General features: G+C 58.3%; 1 protein-coding gene across 2 annotated transcripts in view; it reads left to right on the forward strand.

Moving 5' to 3' along the window:
* PIEZO1 (piezo type mechanosensitive ion channel component 1 (Er blood group)) overlaps positions 1-16,442 on the forward strand; it is a 74,128-nt gene that overhangs the window by 51,080 nt on the left and 6,606 nt on the right. The window contains exons 6-34 of one of the 2 annotated variants that reach the window (XM_066349290.1): positions 507-660; positions 811-1,024; positions 1,129-1,300; positions 1,430-1,543; positions 1,624-1,717; positions 2,259-2,359; positions 2,761-3,021; positions 3,617-3,728; positions 3,809-3,987; positions 4,065-4,213; positions 4,333-4,515; positions 4,920-5,032; positions 5,194-5,354; positions 5,495-5,671; positions 6,267-6,392; positions 6,495-6,695; positions 7,242-7,446; positions 11,506-11,610; positions 12,260-12,413; positions 12,664-12,907; positions 13,001-13,097; positions 13,324-13,501; positions 14,023-14,112; positions 14,193-14,287; positions 14,607-14,678; positions 15,264-15,364; positions 15,884-15,962; positions 16,039-16,095; positions 16,180-16,352. In XM_066349290.1, coding sequence (XP_066205387.1) covers positions 507-660; positions 811-1,024; positions 1,129-1,300; positions 1,430-1,543; positions 1,624-1,717; positions 2,259-2,359; positions 2,761-3,021; positions 3,617-3,728; positions 3,809-3,987; positions 4,065-4,213; positions 4,333-4,515; positions 4,920-5,032; positions 5,194-5,354; positions 5,495-5,671; positions 6,267-6,392; positions 6,495-6,695; positions 7,242-7,446; positions 11,506-11,610; positions 12,260-12,413; positions 12,664-12,907; positions 13,001-13,097; positions 13,324-13,501; positions 14,023-14,112; positions 14,193-14,287; positions 14,607-14,678; positions 15,264-15,364; positions 15,884-15,962; positions 16,039-16,095; positions 16,180-16,352 — 4,161 coding nt within the window. Of the gene's footprint in view, positions 1-506; positions 661-810; positions 1,025-1,128; positions 1,301-1,429; positions 1,544-1,623; positions 1,718-2,258; positions 2,360-2,760; positions 3,022-3,616; positions 3,729-3,808; positions 3,988-4,064; positions 4,214-4,332; positions 4,516-4,919; positions 5,033-5,193; positions 5,355-5,494; positions 5,672-6,266; positions 6,393-6,494; positions 6,696-7,241; positions 7,447-11,505; positions 11,611-12,259; positions 12,414-12,663; positions 12,908-13,000; positions 13,098-13,323; positions 13,502-14,022; positions 14,113-14,192; positions 14,288-14,606; positions 14,679-15,263; positions 15,365-15,883; positions 15,963-16,038; positions 16,096-16,179; positions 16,353-16,442 lie in introns of those variants that run through there. The other variant, XM_066349289.1, reaches the window with a different exon arrangement.

Below are 16,442 nucleotides of genomic sequence, written 5' to 3' on the forward strand. Positions count from 1 at the left end.
GCGGCTTCAGCCCGTGGAACCAGGTAGAGCGGTGCAAAGGTGCTCTGTAAACTGTAGAGTGATGTGCACAGTGTGTGCACTGCTTTCCTTTTTCCTAAAAATCCCCACTGGGGCTTCTCAGGAGCTGAACAGGGCTCCGGGGAACTTTGAGGATTCATGCATAAATCTGTGGGGACTGCCTGTCCTTGAGGTCTCTTGGTCTAAGTGAGGAGATAAAGAAGAAGCCCTTAAGGGATTCTAGAATAGTCCACGGTCAGCATGCATGGGTCAGTCATCGTATGTGCCAGGGTTTGGCAGGAGTGTGTTCTGGAGCTGGGCGGGCTGCCTCCGGGAAAGCCTGCAGGGCTGGAGTGGAGCAGCGGGAAGGCAGTGAGGGGCCCTGGATGCGGAGGGCAGCACAAGTCTACACTCAGGCTGGCAGCCTCTCACAGGGGCAGCCTCCCCTTCCTCCCTGGCGGCTTGAGTACTGTGCCCCTGACCTCTGTCCCTCTCTGTGACCTTGGCAGGATGATGATGACAGGGAAGTGGATACTGGCTCTCCGACCGGAGCCCCTGCCCATAAGCGAAGGTCAAGATTGGCTGCCCGGTTCCGGATCACCGCCCACTGGCTACTAGTGGCCGCTGGGCGGACCCTGGCCATAGTGCTGCTCGCGCTGGCAGGTACTCACTGGGCAGGGAGCAGGGATCCCAGCCCCGAACGTCACACCAGCAGGGGTTTTGGCACGTGCCAAGCTCCCTGCTGACCACTAAGACAGAGGTCACACAGCCCCAGCCAGGAATGACCCTGCCTGCCTCCGTCTGGTTCTGCAGGCATCGCCCACCCCTCCGCCTTCTCCAGTGTCTACTTCCTGTTCTTCCTGGGCATTTGCACCTGGTGGGCCTGCCACTTTCCCATCAGTCCCCTGGGCTTCAGCACACTCTGCGTCATGGTGGGCTGCTTTGGTGCTGGCCATCTCATCTGCCTCTACTGCTACCAGATGCCCTTCGCCCAGGACATGCTCCCACCTGCAGGCATTTGGGCCAGGTGAGGGCTCCCCTGAATAGGGCTTGCTCTGTCCCCTCATCCTGGCCCTGCCCACCTGGCCTCTCCTCCTGGCCAGAAGTCAGTGTTATGCCTTCTCTGGGCAGGGTTTTCGGTCTTAAGGACTTTGTGGCCCACGCAAACTGCTCCAGTTCCAACGTGCTTGTCCTCAACACCAACCACAACTGGCCCGTGTATGTGAGCCCCGGCGTCCTGCTGCTCCTGTACTACACTGTGACCTCACTCCTGAAGCTCCGCACACACCACCCGCCAGACCAGGTGGGTGCCCAGAGCCAGCACCCCGCCTCTGCCTTCACACCTCTGGATACCCCCTCTCCCTTCAGGTCGTGGCTCTTGGGCCAGATGGGGAACTGACCTCTGCTCTGGTCTGCACTCTGATCTCTGCAGACAAAATTAGCAGCTGGGGGCGTTGAGGAGCGGGAGGTGGAGCTGACTGAGTTGGACCAGTTGCCCCAGGGTGTGGCCAGGGATGCAGCTGCCAAGGAGGCGGGTACTGCCCAGGTGAGGACACTGGGCTTAGTGGTGGGGCTGAGCCCACCTGCCCATGCTCTTGGCTCACCGGGTCTTGGCTCACCTTTCAGCGCATGATGCCCACGCCCATGGGGCCTGACCCTGAGACAGACAACTGCATTGTGCATGACCTGACCAGCCACAGCCCGGTCCAGCAGCGCCCCTGTGAGTATTGCGCACCCATGGTAGCCTAGGGACACACCTCCTTCCATGGGCACACTGATGCTGCCCCCTGGTGGCCATTGGGTCATCTCACCATGTCTGCCCCTCCAGCTGTGCGGGAATTGGGGCCATACAGCTGACCTACAAGGGATGGAGGACCCCAGGTCTCTCATCCCACCCTTTCCCTTCCTGCCTCTGAGTTTCAGGAAGACTTGATTGCTCTGCCCTGGCCGAACCCAGAGGCCCAGAGTGGCTGTCTGTCAGAACGATCTTGTCTATCCTTGCCTTTCAGAGCGTTAGAATGCGAGTCCTGGAGAGAGGCAAAGACTGTCCAGGGTCACATGACAGTTGCAGGCAGTGCCAACTAGGAGCCTACCTTTTCTTTTCCCAGGGCCTACCACGTGCCAAGTGCCTCCCTCCTCGTACTGGGCTGCTGTTCCAGTATCCCTGCCACGCACGTTATAGGCCAAAGTCAAGTGTGGGTGAGGGGCTCTGGCCTGCTGCTGTCAGAGCTCCCCAGGTGACCCCTGCCCCTTCCCTGTAGTGCGTCCCAGGCTGGCTGGGCCAAGAGAGACCTCTCCACTGCATGGCTTGGGCCACCTCATCATGAACCAGAGCTACGTGTGCGCTCTCATCGCCATGATGGTAAGGAGCAGCCAGCCTGGGTGGGCTCTGCCCGCGCTCCCTCACACTTACTGAGAGGTGGATAGGTGGATGGTGGCCCATGCTTTGCAGCCTGGTTCTTCCTCACCAGAAATGGATGGAGCTGTGTCCTGCCGGGCCAAGAATGACCCTGGCCAGCTCACAGCTGTGTATGTGAGCGTGTGTATGTGTGAATGTATTTGTAAGTGTGTGTGTATATGAACATGTGTGCATACATGAGGGGGGCATGTGTCCTGTGCCACTGTGCTCCACACTGATGGGGCATGTTCGCCTTCCTGTCTGAGCACCTCCCGAGGGGCCCCGCCGCCTCGACATCCTGGGAAAGCAGTGGGAACTGGGCCAGGTAGACCGTGCAGCCATGCCTAGCAGCTCCTGCCATCCAGGTGTGGAGCATCACCTACCACAGCTGGCTGACCTTCGTGCTGCTGCTCTGGGCCTGCCTCATCTGGACTGTGCGCAGCCGCCACCAGCTGGCTATGCTCTGCTCGCCCTTCATCCTGCTCTACGGGCTGGTGCTGTGCGGACTGCGCTACGTGTGGGCCATGGACCTGCGTGCCGAGCTGCCCACCACCCTGGGTCCTGTCAGCCTGCGCCAGCTGGGGCTGGAGCACACCCACTACCCCTGCCTGGACCTGGGTGCCATGGTGAGTGCCCCTCAGCCCAGGGCACCTGTCAGTGCGTGCTGGTGCCCGGGGTTTCTGCGTGAGGACCTGTGATGGTGCCAGTCTATGTATGGGCTGGCTCCCAGGGGGCGGGAGCTCCAGGAGGGCAGGACCTTATGTAGTGGTCACCATGAGGTCCCTATTGACCAGCCCAGAGTAGCTGCTTGAGCGAATAAGTGGTGACCTGTGTTTTAGGGGGCGCTGTCCCCATCTTTCTCACACAGGTTCTGTTAGTGTCGCATGCTGTCCCTGGGTCTCAGTTGGTCATATCTCACTGTGCTAGATATTCGAGCCCATGTGTAAGCATGTGTATAGATATGTGTGCAAACATGTGAACCTCTACATACATACATATGTGTGCAGATATATGAGCCTAATGTGTAAATATATATACTCGTGTATGAACTTGTGTGCTGGTGTGTGTGTGACAGGGTGAGCTTGTTCCTGTCTAGGGCCGGGCTGGTCACCTCCTTGCTGAGGGTCTCTCCCCTGCCCACATCTTCTTGGGTTGGGCCCTGGCTTTGGAAGGTGTTCTAGGCCACCCACCGCTCAGTGACACTGCCCCACCTCATCCCAGTTGCTCTATACCCTCACCTTCTGGCTCCTGCTGCGCCAGTTTGTCAAGGAGAAGCTGCTGAGGAGAGAGAAGACAGCCTCCGCGCTGACGGAGGTCACTGTGGTGAACACAGGTGAGCGGGCGGGGCAGCCGGGCCAGCCTCCTCCTGCCTGGCCCCAAAGTCACACCCCCACCCCCTGGCTTGGCCCCCAGAGCCCACACGGACTCAGGCGCTGTTCCGGAGTCTGGGGGATCTGGTCACGGGCCTCTATGCCAAGTACTGGATCTACGTGTGCGCCGGTATGTTCATCGTGGTCAGCTTCGCAGGCCGCCTGGTCGTCTACAAGATCGTCTACATGTTCCTCTTCCTGCTCTGCCTCACCCTCTTCCAGGTACGTGGGGCAGGTGGGACGGGACCCTCAAGCAGCCAGGCCTCGCTGCCGGGGGGCTTACACACCTTGTCCCTCAGGTCTACTACAGCCTGTGGAGGAAGCTGCTCAAGGTGTTCTGGTGGCTGGTGGTGGCCTACACCATGCTGGTGCTCATCGCCGTCTACACCTTCCAGTTCCAGGACTTCCCCATGTACTGGCGCAACTTGACAGGCTTCACTGATGAGCAGTGAGTCACGAGTGGCGGGGGAGGTGGGTGAGGGTTGGGCATGAGCCCCTCACTTCTCAGTCCCAAGGTTCTCCTTGGGGCCCTCAGGGCCGGCTGTGCTGATGGTGTCCCCTCCACAGGCTGGGGGACCTGGGCCTGGAGCAGTTCAGTGTGTCCGAGCTCTTCTCCAGCATCCTCATCCCTGGCTTCTTCCTGCTCGCCTGCATCCTGCAGCTGCACTACTTCCACCAGCCCTTCATGCAGCTCACCGACCTGGAGCATGTGCCCCTGCCCGGTGCCTGCCGCCCACGCTGGGCTCACAGGTGTGCCTGCCCCTGCCCCTGCCCCTGAGGGGGGCGGGCTGTGGTCTTGGCTGGTGGTGGAGAAGGGGCAGGAGGCTTTTCAAAGTGTCCCCACCTTGAACCGGCACAGAGAAGGGCCTTGTCTGGGAGGGGAAAAGAGGCTGGCAGGCCTCAGATGAGAGGACCCAGGGTGTGGAAAGGCCCTGGCCATCACCTTCAAATGCCAAGGGGCCTCGGGTGCAGAGTGTTTTCTCTGACCCAGGGGGGTCTCTGCAGTGGAATATCAGCTGGGCTGCATGTTCTGACCTTGTGGCTGTAGCAGAAATACTCCCCACCCAGCAGAGGCAGGAGGGGTGCAGGCACACAGGGTCTACTCTCCGCCCAGAAGCACTGGTGGGAAGTGACACTTTGGGGCCCTGTCCTAGGCAGGACGCAGTGAGCGGGACCCCCTTGTTGCAACAGGAGGAGGAGGAGGAGGCCCCTAGGGAAGAGGGGCTAGGCACTGCTGGCCCCCACCAGGCCACGCAGTTCCCAGAAGGTAAGTCAGAGGGTGGAGCACAGCTCCTGAGAGGTGAGTGTGGGGTGCCAAAGAGCGGGGCCACTGGAGTGCCCGCGAGCCCTGGAGCCTGGTCTACACAGGACAGAACAGCCCCGGGCCACGTGTCTGCTCTCTTCTCACTACTGGCCCTCCCCCCACAGCCGCAGCCAACAAATGGGGCCTGGTGGCTGAGCGACTGCTGGACCTGTCCGCCAGCTTCTCCACCGTCCTCACCCGCGTGCAGGTGTTCCTGCGGCGCCTGCTGGAGCTGCACATCTTCAAGCTGGTGGCCCTGTACACCGTCTGGGTGGCCCTAAAGGAGGTGAGAGTAGGACACACACCTTCCTTGTCCGCAGTGGGGTCACTCAGGGGCCCTGTGGGCCTTCCTGGACCTCAGGGCCCACGAAAGAGGGAGCTGCCCCACCCGCCTGGCTCAGCCCCCCCGCCCCGGGTGTCTCACAGGTGTCAGTGATGAACCTCCTGCTGGTCGTGCTCTGGGCGTTCGCCCTGCCCTACCCCCGCTTCCGGCCCATGGCCTCCTGTCTGTCCACCGTGTGGACCTGCATCATCATCGTGTGCAAGATGCTCTACCAACTCAAGGTTGTCAACCCCCACCAGTACTCCAACAACTGCACTGAGGTATGGCCACTGGGCACTGTGTCCCTGAGCCTTTCCAGCCTCCCGCGGGTCAAGGGCTTCAGGGGCTGCCTCATTAGCTCAGGGTGGGAGGGACAGAGGCAGAGGGCCATCCTCAGGGCCAGGGGCTTTCTAGAGGAGGTGTCCTTCAACCTGGTCTATGGAGGACCCACACCCAATGCCAAGGTGTATGGGCCAGAGAAATACCCTGACTTGGCTAACTCCCTGATGAAGTGTAGGTCATGAAGTGAGGTGGTGCTGAGGCCAGATGTCTTCTCAGGTGAAGCGGGGTGCCCCAGCCAGGCTGGGGAGGGGGAGGCTGCTCAGGGAAAGTAAAGAGCTTTCTCTTTACTACCCTTCAGCCCCTGCCTGAAGTCTCCCCATCCCTAGTTACCCTCTCCCCTTCTCCATTAAGGTGGGTCGGAAACTGACAGCACCCCCATATCCCTGGCTGAGGGCAGCTGTGGTCTGGCCTAGACCTGTTCTGAAGCTGTTGGGAGCAGGGACTCAAGGCAGGGCTGGTGGTCCCTGGGGTCAGTGTCCAGTCACTAGGATATAAGTTACTAGGGTGTAAGTACTGATGACCCCTATCCCCCAGCCCCTCCCCAATAGTACCAACCTGCAGAAGACAGAGATCAACCAGTCTTTGCTGTACCGGGGGCCCGTTGACCCAGCCAACTGGTTTGGGGTGCGGAAAGGCTTTCCAAACCTGGGCTACATCCAGGTGAGAGCAGGGTCAAGGGGGCTGGTGGGGTTGGACCATGAGGACTGGGGCATGCGGGGGCTGGGGGCAGGGCTGGAGAGGCCTGACTGTCTTCCTCCCCAGAACCACCTACAGATCCTGCTGCTGCTGGTGTTCGAGGCCATTGTGTACCGGCGCCAGGAGCACCACCGCCGGCAGCACCAGCTGGCCCCGCTGCCCGCCCAGGCCGTCTGCATTGAAGGCACCCGCCAGCAGCTGGACAGGGACCTACTTAGCTGCGCCAAGTACTTCATCAACTTCTTTTTCTACAAATTTGGACTGGAGGTGAGGCTGGACACCAACCCCCTCATCCCTCTCCAGGTGGGGCTCAGCCTCTGGAGGGCCGTGCCACCCGCTGTGGGGCTTTGGCTGAGCATCTGCCATGTGCAGGCCCACAGGGGCCGACTGGAGGCACAGAGGGCAGACCACCAAGGGTACTGGGTTCTCTGGGGGGAGGTCAGCCTGTAGAGTGAGGACAGGGGGCCAGGACTCAGGCTGGAGACTGGGTCAGAGTCTCAACTTTGCCACAGAGCCCCCTAGCCTCGGTCTCCCCCTGCCTGGTGGAGATGTGTCCAGCCTCTCCATCCCTCCAGGAGGGTAGAGTGAGCTGCCTTGAGCCTGGGCTACAGGCCCCCACTCTGTGCCCAACACCCGATGGCCTCGAGGCAGAGTCTCTGCCCCCAGCCTGCCCGGCCACCCAGTGCTGTCTATAGCCCTCTGAGACAGGCTGCTGGGCCCGAGGCTGCCTGGAGGCAGGTCCAAGAAGGTTCCCTTCTCCAGTTCCCTCTGTCTGCCTTTCTCATCTTCTTCCCCCGCTTCTCCCACCCCCAGATCTGCTTCCTGATGGCCGTGAATGTGATTGGGCAGCGCATGAACTTCATGGTCATCCTGCACGGCTGCTGGCTGGTGGCCATCCTCACCCGCCGGCGCCGCCGGGCCATTGCCCGTCTCTGGCCCAACTACTGCCTCTTCCTGACGATCTTCCTGCTGTACCAGTACCTGCTCTGCCTGGGCATCCCCCCAGCCCTGTGCATCGGTGAGTGGGGCGCGGGCTCTGGGCAGGAGGCGGGGCAGGAGTACTAAGTGAGCCGGTGTGCGTGGCTGTGGCCTCACGGAAGAGCACAGGGGTGTTTCCGTCCTGCCCTGGGCTCCTCCCACTCCTGGCGTTTGCCGCCCCCTTTCCCCACCATTCTGCAGCCTGGCCTCCTGGAGTCCATCTCCACTCAGCCCCCAGCCCCACCCAGGTGCCCCTGGTGCTCTCTCCATGGACCCCCCTGATTGTCGCCACCCCATCTCTATGGTGGCAGTGCTGGCCCCTGGCTGGACTCCCTGCATCCATTGCTTTCTATATTCCCCCAACATTCTATTTTGAAATTTAGGGAAAATAGTGCAAAGAATGGTTGTACACTTTCTGGTTGCATGAGGGTCCCTCATGGGGCTCCAAGCCTCACACCTCCTGAGAGCAGGTGCCATCTGCACCCCAGGGCATGATCATGTCTGTCCCTGGACAAGATGCTGACCTGGTGTGCATCTGTATTCAGCAGTCTGTCCTCGTGGCTAGGTCCTTGGTGAGTGTTTGCTTGATGCAGGACCTGACGTTTGCATTCAGCTGTCCTCTTCTCTCATCTCCTTCAGCACTGACTGTTCCAGCCTCTGTCTCTCATGAAGTTTCCTAATCAGACCAGTGGGATTGCAGAAAGCTCTGAGTGTGGATTTGCTAGATGACACTTGGTGCTGCTGTCCTCAGCGTGGCCCATGACCAGGGGCCCAGTGGGCCACCTGGCCTGATCTGGGGTCCGCAGCCCACCATGTGGAGGGGCAGCTGCTCTACCTTTTGCCATCACTGTGTGCAGTGTCCTCGTCCCCTGACTCCTCCTGCGTAGGCCATTGGTGGGACTTTATAAAATGGATGTTTTCATTTATTATTCGTTGGCTTTGCTATGAAAAGAGCTTTGATTTCTCACCCCCTCCATTTGTTTCTTTTTATCAACAGATCCATAGTTTTCCAAAAAATGTGTTACATTTACAGTCAGAGCATCTCAGAGGTGGCCCACGAGAGCCCTCAGGCCGGCCCTTTGGACACGCTCCTCCACTGCCTTTGAAAGTCAGGCTCACTGAGGCTCTATTCACACCCCCGAAAATCCCCCTTTTTAGTGTGCAAAGTTTTAACACTTGCACAGTGGTCACTTCAACATGTGACTAATACCCGTCAGACTCAGAAGTGTCCAGCTCCCAAGCCCTGCCCGTTGGCGCAGCGCCTCCCCGCTACCTGCCTCACTTCTTATTGCCTTTTCCAGAACGCCTTAGAAACGGATTCACATCATGCCACCTTTGAGTCTGGCTTCTTTCAGCAGAATACGTTCAAGGTTGTGTATCAGCACATCATTCCTTTCTTGTTCGATCTTATCTTTTAACTTTTTGTGTAGACTTACAGAGCTGAGAGGTCGTATAGAGCTGCCATGCCCTTTGCCCCGTTTCCCTGCTGTTAGCCTCTCGCATAACCAGGTACAGTAGTGACCAAAACTGAGAGCTCAGCATGGCGCAATGCGACCGGCTGCTGATGGAACCACAGACTGTAGGCACCCTGCTTGGCCACTGCCACTTACTTTCTGTCATAGGACACCATGCAGGTCCCACAGAGCATTTCATCATGCTGTCTCCTCTGCCTTTTTTCATCTTTCATGACCTTGAAACTTTTGAGGACTGGGCTGTTATTTTGTAGAATTTCCCTCAATCTGGGATTGTTTGGTGAAAGGAGTTGGGAGGGATCGAGAAGTGTCAACTCATAGTTGCTTCACTGTAGTTGTTCATTGGTTGCTTGTCTTGTGTGCCTTGACCGTACAACCCCAGGGTTTCAAACCGGTGACCTCAGCATTCCAGGTCGACGCTCTCTTCACTGAGCCACCACAGGTCAGGCTGTTTGGTGTTTTTTCATTAGACCAGGTTATGCATTTTTGTCACAAACACGGTTGTGACATGGCCACCTCAGTGCATCATATGAAGCCAGTGTGTCTCATCATGGTGCCACTTCCCTTCATCACTGGATTATAGTGCTGTCTGCAGGGTTTCTCTACTGTGAAGCTAGTATTTCCCTCCTTGTGATTACTTATTTGGAGGAAGATACCTAAGACTACAAACGCTTTGTTTCTCCTTAAGCTTTTATCAACTAATTTTAGCATCCACTGGTGGATCCTGACGCAGGAATTATCAATTGACTTTCTATAAGCTTCTTTTTTTTTTTTTTTTTTTTTTTTTAAGTGAGAGAAGGGGAAATAGACACTTCCACATGTGCCCTCACTGGGATCCACCTGACAATACCCACCTGGGGCCGATGCTCAGACCAGCTGAATTAGCTGAACTATCCTCAGCTCCTAGGGCCAACGCTTGAACCAATCAAGCCACTGGCCACAAGAGGGAAAGAGAGAGAGAAGGAGAGTGAGGGGTGGAGGAGCAGATGGTCATTTCTCATGTGTGCCCTCACTGGAGATCAAACCTGGGAAATCGGCATGTCGCCCGATGCTCTGCCAGGGGTCGTCAAACTTTTTATAAAAACCGCCCACTTTTGCAGTGCTGGTCAACCTGGTCCCTACTGCCCACTAGTGGGCGTTCCAGCTTTCATGGTGGGCCAATCGCGGCGCCGTTTGGTTGCTCTGCTACCACCCACCATGAAAGCTGAAACGCCCACTAGTGGGCGGTAGGGACCAGGTTGACCAGCACTGAAAAAGTGGGCATTTTTTATAAAAAGTTTGACAACCCCTGCATCCACTGAGCCAGCTGGCCAAGGCCATTAGTTGGCTTTCTAATGGTGATTTTCTATTTCCCTGATTCCTTTATAGTTATTAATTGGCACTTTGTATGAAAAGAGCTGTCTTTTCTCCCCATTATTTATTTGTTTAGCTATTTACTTATGTCTGTTCTTTGGGTTCTACTCCGTTCTTTTGCTGTTGGCTTCATCATTTGCTTTGTCCCAGCACTGGCCCAAGGAGCTGCTTGGGTTTGGTTCCTTTGTATTCAGTCCGCCCCAACCACCCCACCCCCAAGTAACCCCTGACATTTCCTGTCCCTACAGTTTTACCTTTTTCAGAATGTCATACAAGTAGAATTGTACAAATGTAGCCTTTGGATCTGGCTTCTTTCCATAGTATCTAAGGTGCATCTGTGCTGTGGCATGTATCGATACTTAGTTCTTTTTCCTTGCCATCACCCCTGGGAGACATGTGGTTTCCAGTTTGTGGCTGTGAACGCTGGTGTATAGATTTTTTTTTTTTTTTTACAGAGACAGAGATAGACAGGGACAGACAGACAGGAACGGAGAGAGATGAGAAGCATCAATCATTAGTTTCTCGTTGCGCGTTGTGACTTCTTAGTTGTTCATTGATTGCTTTCTCATATGTGCCTTGACCGTGGGCCTTCAGCAGACTGAGTAATCCCTTGCTGGAGCCAGCGACCTTGGGTCCAAGTTGGTGAGCTTTTTGCTCAAACCAGATGAGCCCGCGCTCAAGCTGGCGACCTTGGGGTCTTGAACCTGGATCCTTCCGCATCCCAGTCTGCCGCTCTATCTACTGCGCCACCGCCTGGTCAGGCGGTGTATAGATTTTTGAGTGGGCATGGTTTTCATATCTCTGGGATAGATGCCCAGGGGAGGCTGTCCCATTTTACATCCCCACTAGCAGTATATGTGTGATCCAAGTCTTCCACATCCTCGCCAGTAGTTGGTGTTGTCACTTTTTTTTTAGACGTCTGGCAGGTGTATGATGATGGCTCATTCTGGTCCATCCGTACCATGGCCCACCACTGCTCAGGGTGGCTGCCCTACCTACTTGCCTGCCCTCTAGCTGTTGCTCAGTTCCTCCCATGGGGACCTGGGGCACAGCATGCCTGAGAACTGTGTACATAAGCATGTGCTGGAAACTCTGGACCTGTATGCTCTCAGGACTCCAAATGAGAGAGGAGGTGCTTCTGAGGCTGACTGTGTGAATGTGTATGTGTGGGTGCAGAATGAGTCTGTGGACGCTGGAGCTCTAGAGGCTGCAGGCCAACAAATGGGGAAAGGGACGGGACGTCTGGAGCCCTGATGCACACCTTCTCCCCACAGACTATCCATGGCGCTGGAGCCAGGCCATCCCCATAAATTCGGTGCTCATCAAGTGGCTGTACCTGCCTGATTTCTTCATGGCCCCCAACTCCACCAACCTCATTAGTGAGTGCCCACCGGCTGCGCCCCTCGTCCACATCCGTCACCTGCCAGCCTCATGGAAGGCCAAGGAGGTTCTGCATGGGGATGGGCAATGGGCAAGCACAGACCCTCCTCTTGAGCCAGCCAGGGGTGTGCTGTCCAGGCCTCGCCAGCTGGTCTAATCCTGTGGTTCCCCAGCAGGATGGGGGGCTTTTTTCATGAGTGTGCCTAGTCCTACAGGACATCCCTGTGGGAAGGAGGCCCACCTCACATATGTACACTCTGCCATCAAACATAGTCGCTTGCCGGCGTGTGTGCAGGTGTGGACACAGGTGTGCACTGAATGGGCAGAGGGGGCACTGACTGATGCCTACGGGGTATGCAGTCAAGTACATTTTGGCTCATTTCTTGATGTGCATGTAGTATATCATAGAGCCCCATGTACACACACAGATACCAGCACACACACATAGGCAGGCATGGTCCCTGATAGCCACATCCATGTGCGCACATCATTTGCTGGTGTTCGCATATGTCTGCCCAGCCCGACACACACCACGCTTCTCTCTGGTCCGGGTACCAGGTCAGTGCCCTGTGCCCATGGTGTACTAGGCCTCCACATGGCCAATGGTTCCTGGGGCCAGTGCAGCAGCGGCCTCCTGTGTGTCCACAGGTGACTTCCTCCTGCTGCTCTGCGCCTCCCAGCAGTGGCAGGTATTCTCAGCTGAGCGTACTGAGGAGTGGCAGCACGTGGCCGGTGTCAACACTGACCACTTGGAGCCTCTGCGGGGGGAGCCCAACCCCGTGCCCAATTTCATCCACTGCAGGTGGGTCCCGGGATGTCGCCAGCCTGCCGAGCTGGGTCAGGGCCAGGGGACTCAGTGGGGCTGCATAGGCAGGTCAACAGGGCTGACAGACACACCTGGCTAGGACTGAGCCTGGGACAGGCACTGGGACAGTGGTTCTGTGACAAGACAAGGGGTGGGCGCTGACCTTGCAGCAAAGGTGCCTCCTGGGGTTCCTCTGGCCCAAGGCTGGGGGTGGGGTGACCAGCCAACAGTGATACCCCGCCCGCAGGTCCTACCTCGACATGCTGAAAGTCGCCGTCTTCCGCTACCTCTTCTGGCTAGTGCTGGTGGTGGTGTTCATCACCGGGGCCACGCGAATCAGTGTCTTCGGGCTGGGCTACCTGTTGGCCTGTTTCTACCTGCTGCTCTTCGGCACCTCCCTGCTGCAGAAGGAGACGCGTACCCGCCTCGTGCTGTGGGACTGCCTCATCCTCTACAACGTCACCGTCATCATCTCCAAGAACATGCTCTCGGTCAGCCAGCCAGCCAGCCAGCCTGCCCAGCCCCAGCCCCAGCCCAGCCCCAAACCCAACCCTATTGCTGGCTGACCCTCCTCCCACCCCCAGCTCCTGTCCTGTGTCTTCGTGGAGCAAATGCAGAGCAGTTTCTGTTGGGTCATCCAGCTCTTCAGCCTCGTGTGCACAGTCAAAGGCTACTACGACCGTGAGTGCGAGAGCAGGTGGCTGGGGGTGTAGGGACACTCACTGCTTTTGGGACCAAGACACAACTGCCACATGTCTCTGATACACATCCTAATACTGACCACCAACAAATTTGCTTGACCCCTGTCTCTGGCTCAGGGGCCCAACCCCTGCCCCACACTCCTGACCCTAACCCCTGTTCCTGACCCCAATTGTACTCCTAACTTGTGCTGGCACCTGTCCCACAGCCAGGGAGATGCAGATGCTGGGCAGGGACCAGGACTGCCTGCTGCCCATAGAAGAAGCTGGTGTCCTCTGGGACAGTGTCTGTTTCCTGTTCCTGCTGCTGCAGCGCCGTGTCTTCCTCAGCTACTACTTCCTGCACGTCAAGGCTGAGCTCCAGGCCACTTCCCTGCAGGCCTCCAGGTTGGCCTCTGCTTTGGGTCACCTGGGCCCAGCTAGTCCCCTGGGGCACTGCTGCCTGATGTGACATTCTCCTAGAGCGGGAACTGAAGACCACCAGCCATTGGCACCACCTCAAGGGCCCGAGCGCACAGCGTTCTTGTCATGTGGGGCCCAGCCCTGGCTCTGCATGTGTGTTTTAGTCCTCTTATTGCCCCACACTGGCCTGAGGTACAACCCAACAGAGGGCCTTTCCCCCCACCCTGTGTCAGGCCAGTGAGCCAGCAATTGTCCCCGTCCCTGGCGTCTGCAGTTCCTGTGGCTGCCTCTTCATTTGCATGTTTTCTACCCCATGCAACTGGAGGTGGCAGAAGGGGTCCCCTCCCTTTTACTGCAGCACGTGATAGGTCTGTCATGTTGGAGAGCTAGCCCTATGAGCAGGGAGGACTTGGGCAACAGGGCTGGGCAGGTGGGCTAAGCCTAGAGGAGGGGGAACCTGTGCAGCTGGAGCGTGGCACCCCCAGGTCCCACTGATCTCCCCACAGGGGCTTCGCTCTGTACAATGCTGCCAACCTCAAAATCATTGACTATCATCGTAAGGCCGAAGAGAAGTCCCTGGCCCAGCTGAAAAGACAGTAGGTGCCGTCTGGGGGACCAGGGTGGGTGTGGGGTGTTTTCCTGACCAGCCCGGTACTCAGTCATCTCCCACCCACAGGATGGAGCGTATTCGTGCCAAGCAGGAAAAGCACAGGCAGGGCCGGGTAGGCCACGGCCACCTCCAGGAGCCCCTGGACCCTGGCCAGGAGCTAGGTGAGTATAGACGGAGCCTCAAGGGCCCCTGAGCATTGGCATGTCTGTGCTGCTGGAGCCTGCCCGTGTCTGTGCCACGTCATGTCGCACAGGGCTTTCAGCCCATCTGTCCTGTGCCGTGGAGTCTCTCTGTCCTTGCAGGCCACGCAGCCTGCCAGTGACTGTCCGTCTTCACTTGTGGGCTGTCCTCCATCCCCATAGCACCACGAGAGGATGCTCATCACTGAAGGGGCTCTGTGTCTATCTCTGCTGAGGGGACACCCTCATTCTCCTGTGTCTCTCCCTGCTGGCTCATGCTTGCCACCCCACCCCTTCGCAGGTCCCGGCAGTCCAGGGGGCTCCTCCCCGCCACGGAGACAGTGGTGGCGGCCCTGGCTGGACCACGCCACAGGTACTGCCCCAACCTGGCTGCCATGACCACATTCTCGAGCTGCGGTGTGCTGGGTACCTCCCCCTCTCTCAGTTGCTGTCCGCCTGTGGGGCAGACAGAGCCTGCGGGTGCTGACCTCCAGCCAGCCTGTGTGTGGCTCTCAGGCCTCACTCCAAGTCAGGCAGTAATTAAGGGAGGGGTCTTGATTTAGCTGGTGTCCCCACAATAGGCTCTGCATTTTTCTAACTCAGGGATTCAGAAGTCTGAGTCTTCACTGGGCATTCACAGCCTCTCTCCTTTCTGGGCCCTGCTCCCTCTGTGTTCCTCTTGTCTAGTCTGGTCTCGTCCCACTGCTCCTGCCTGAGTCCTGTGCATGCGCCTCCGTCCCCCAGCCTGCTGTTCCCTGCCTCTAGCCACTGGGGCTGTTCCTCAGAGGAGGGTGCCTTGTGAGCCTTGGCCCATGGGGTCACAGGATGCTGAGGGAACCCAAGCTGGGCAGCACAGCCAGGCCTATTACTGGGCCCACCAAACCCATGAACTTGAGGGTCTTACAGAGCTCAACCCCTGTGTGGGGGAGGCCAGCTTTCAGCCCTGCCTTGCCCACAGTCATCCACTCTGGAGACTACTTCCTGTTCGAGTCTGACAGTGAGGAGGAGGAGGAGGCCCAGCCTGAGGACCCCAGGTCATCAGCACAGAGTGCTTTCCAGGTGAGGGGGGAGGGCCCCCTGCCTGCCTTACTCTGTCCCCGGAGTGCCTGGGCCTGGGCAGCACGGGGAAGACATGCCCGGAGGGACTGGGCGCCTGCCCAGCCTCGTCCACAGCTCCCCAGTCTGCAAGTCTGTGGGGGGCATAGGTCATGAGCAGGTATGTGCCTCTGCCCACTTTCCCGAAGTCCTGACTCTGCCCACCGAGGTTTGTGGTGGCCACTGAGGCCCGGCCTTTAAGAAGAGGTCTTATTTGCTGGTCGTTCATCTGTGTCCTGAGCCAGGAGCCTCTTATCCACCTTTGGGTTACTGGTTCTAGCATGGGGCCCAGGACTGCTCTGTTCTCCCACAACAGTCCCATGGTACCCACTTCCTGCCCAGGCTCAGCCTGAAGCTCTCTAGCTGGGCCTTCAGACCCCTGGCTCCTCCTCCCACATTCCCCCCATATGAATTCAGAGGTCAGCCCAATGGGACTTGATGGTCTGGTAGGCAGGGTGCTGACCCTGAGGCCCTATCCTGCAGATGGCATACCAGGCATGGGTGACCAACGCCCAGACAGTGCTGAGGCGGCGGCGGCAGGAGCAGGCACAACTGCCTGTGGGTGAGTCAGGCCAAGTGTGGGTAGGGGAAGGGGGAGTGCAGGGCTGCAAGGCGCTGACCAGCACCCTTATGCCCAGGAGGCGGCCCGGGCCTGGAGGCGGAGTTGGCAGAGGGCCCAGAGGACGAGGTGGCAGGTGCGTGGTCCCCAGGGGTTGGGGTTCGGGGTTCTCCCACTGGCTGCCCCTCCAGGACCCTCCGGCCAAGCTCCCTCCCTGCAGGCCGCAGCCATGTGATGCAGAGGGTGCTGAGCACCATGCAGTTCCTGTGGGTGCTGGGACAGGCGCTGGTGGACGGGCTGACGCACTGGCTACACAACTTCACACGGCACCACAGCGCCATCAGTGACGTGCTGCGTGCTGAGCGCTACCTGCTCACACAAGAGCTGCTCAGGGTGGGTGCTAGCATACCCTGAGCCCATCACATCATCACCCCATCACCCCCCCCCCAGCCACCATGCCCTGCCACATCACCCTCCCCCTAT

This window comes from Saccopteryx leptura, chromosome 9, assembly GCF_036850995.1.
Source record: "Saccopteryx leptura isolate mSacLep1 chromosome 9, mSacLep1_pri_phased_curated, whole genome shotgun sequence".
In the NCBI taxonomy this organism is placed as follows: domain Eukaryota; kingdom Metazoa; phylum Chordata; class Mammalia; order Chiroptera; family Emballonuridae; genus Saccopteryx; species Saccopteryx leptura.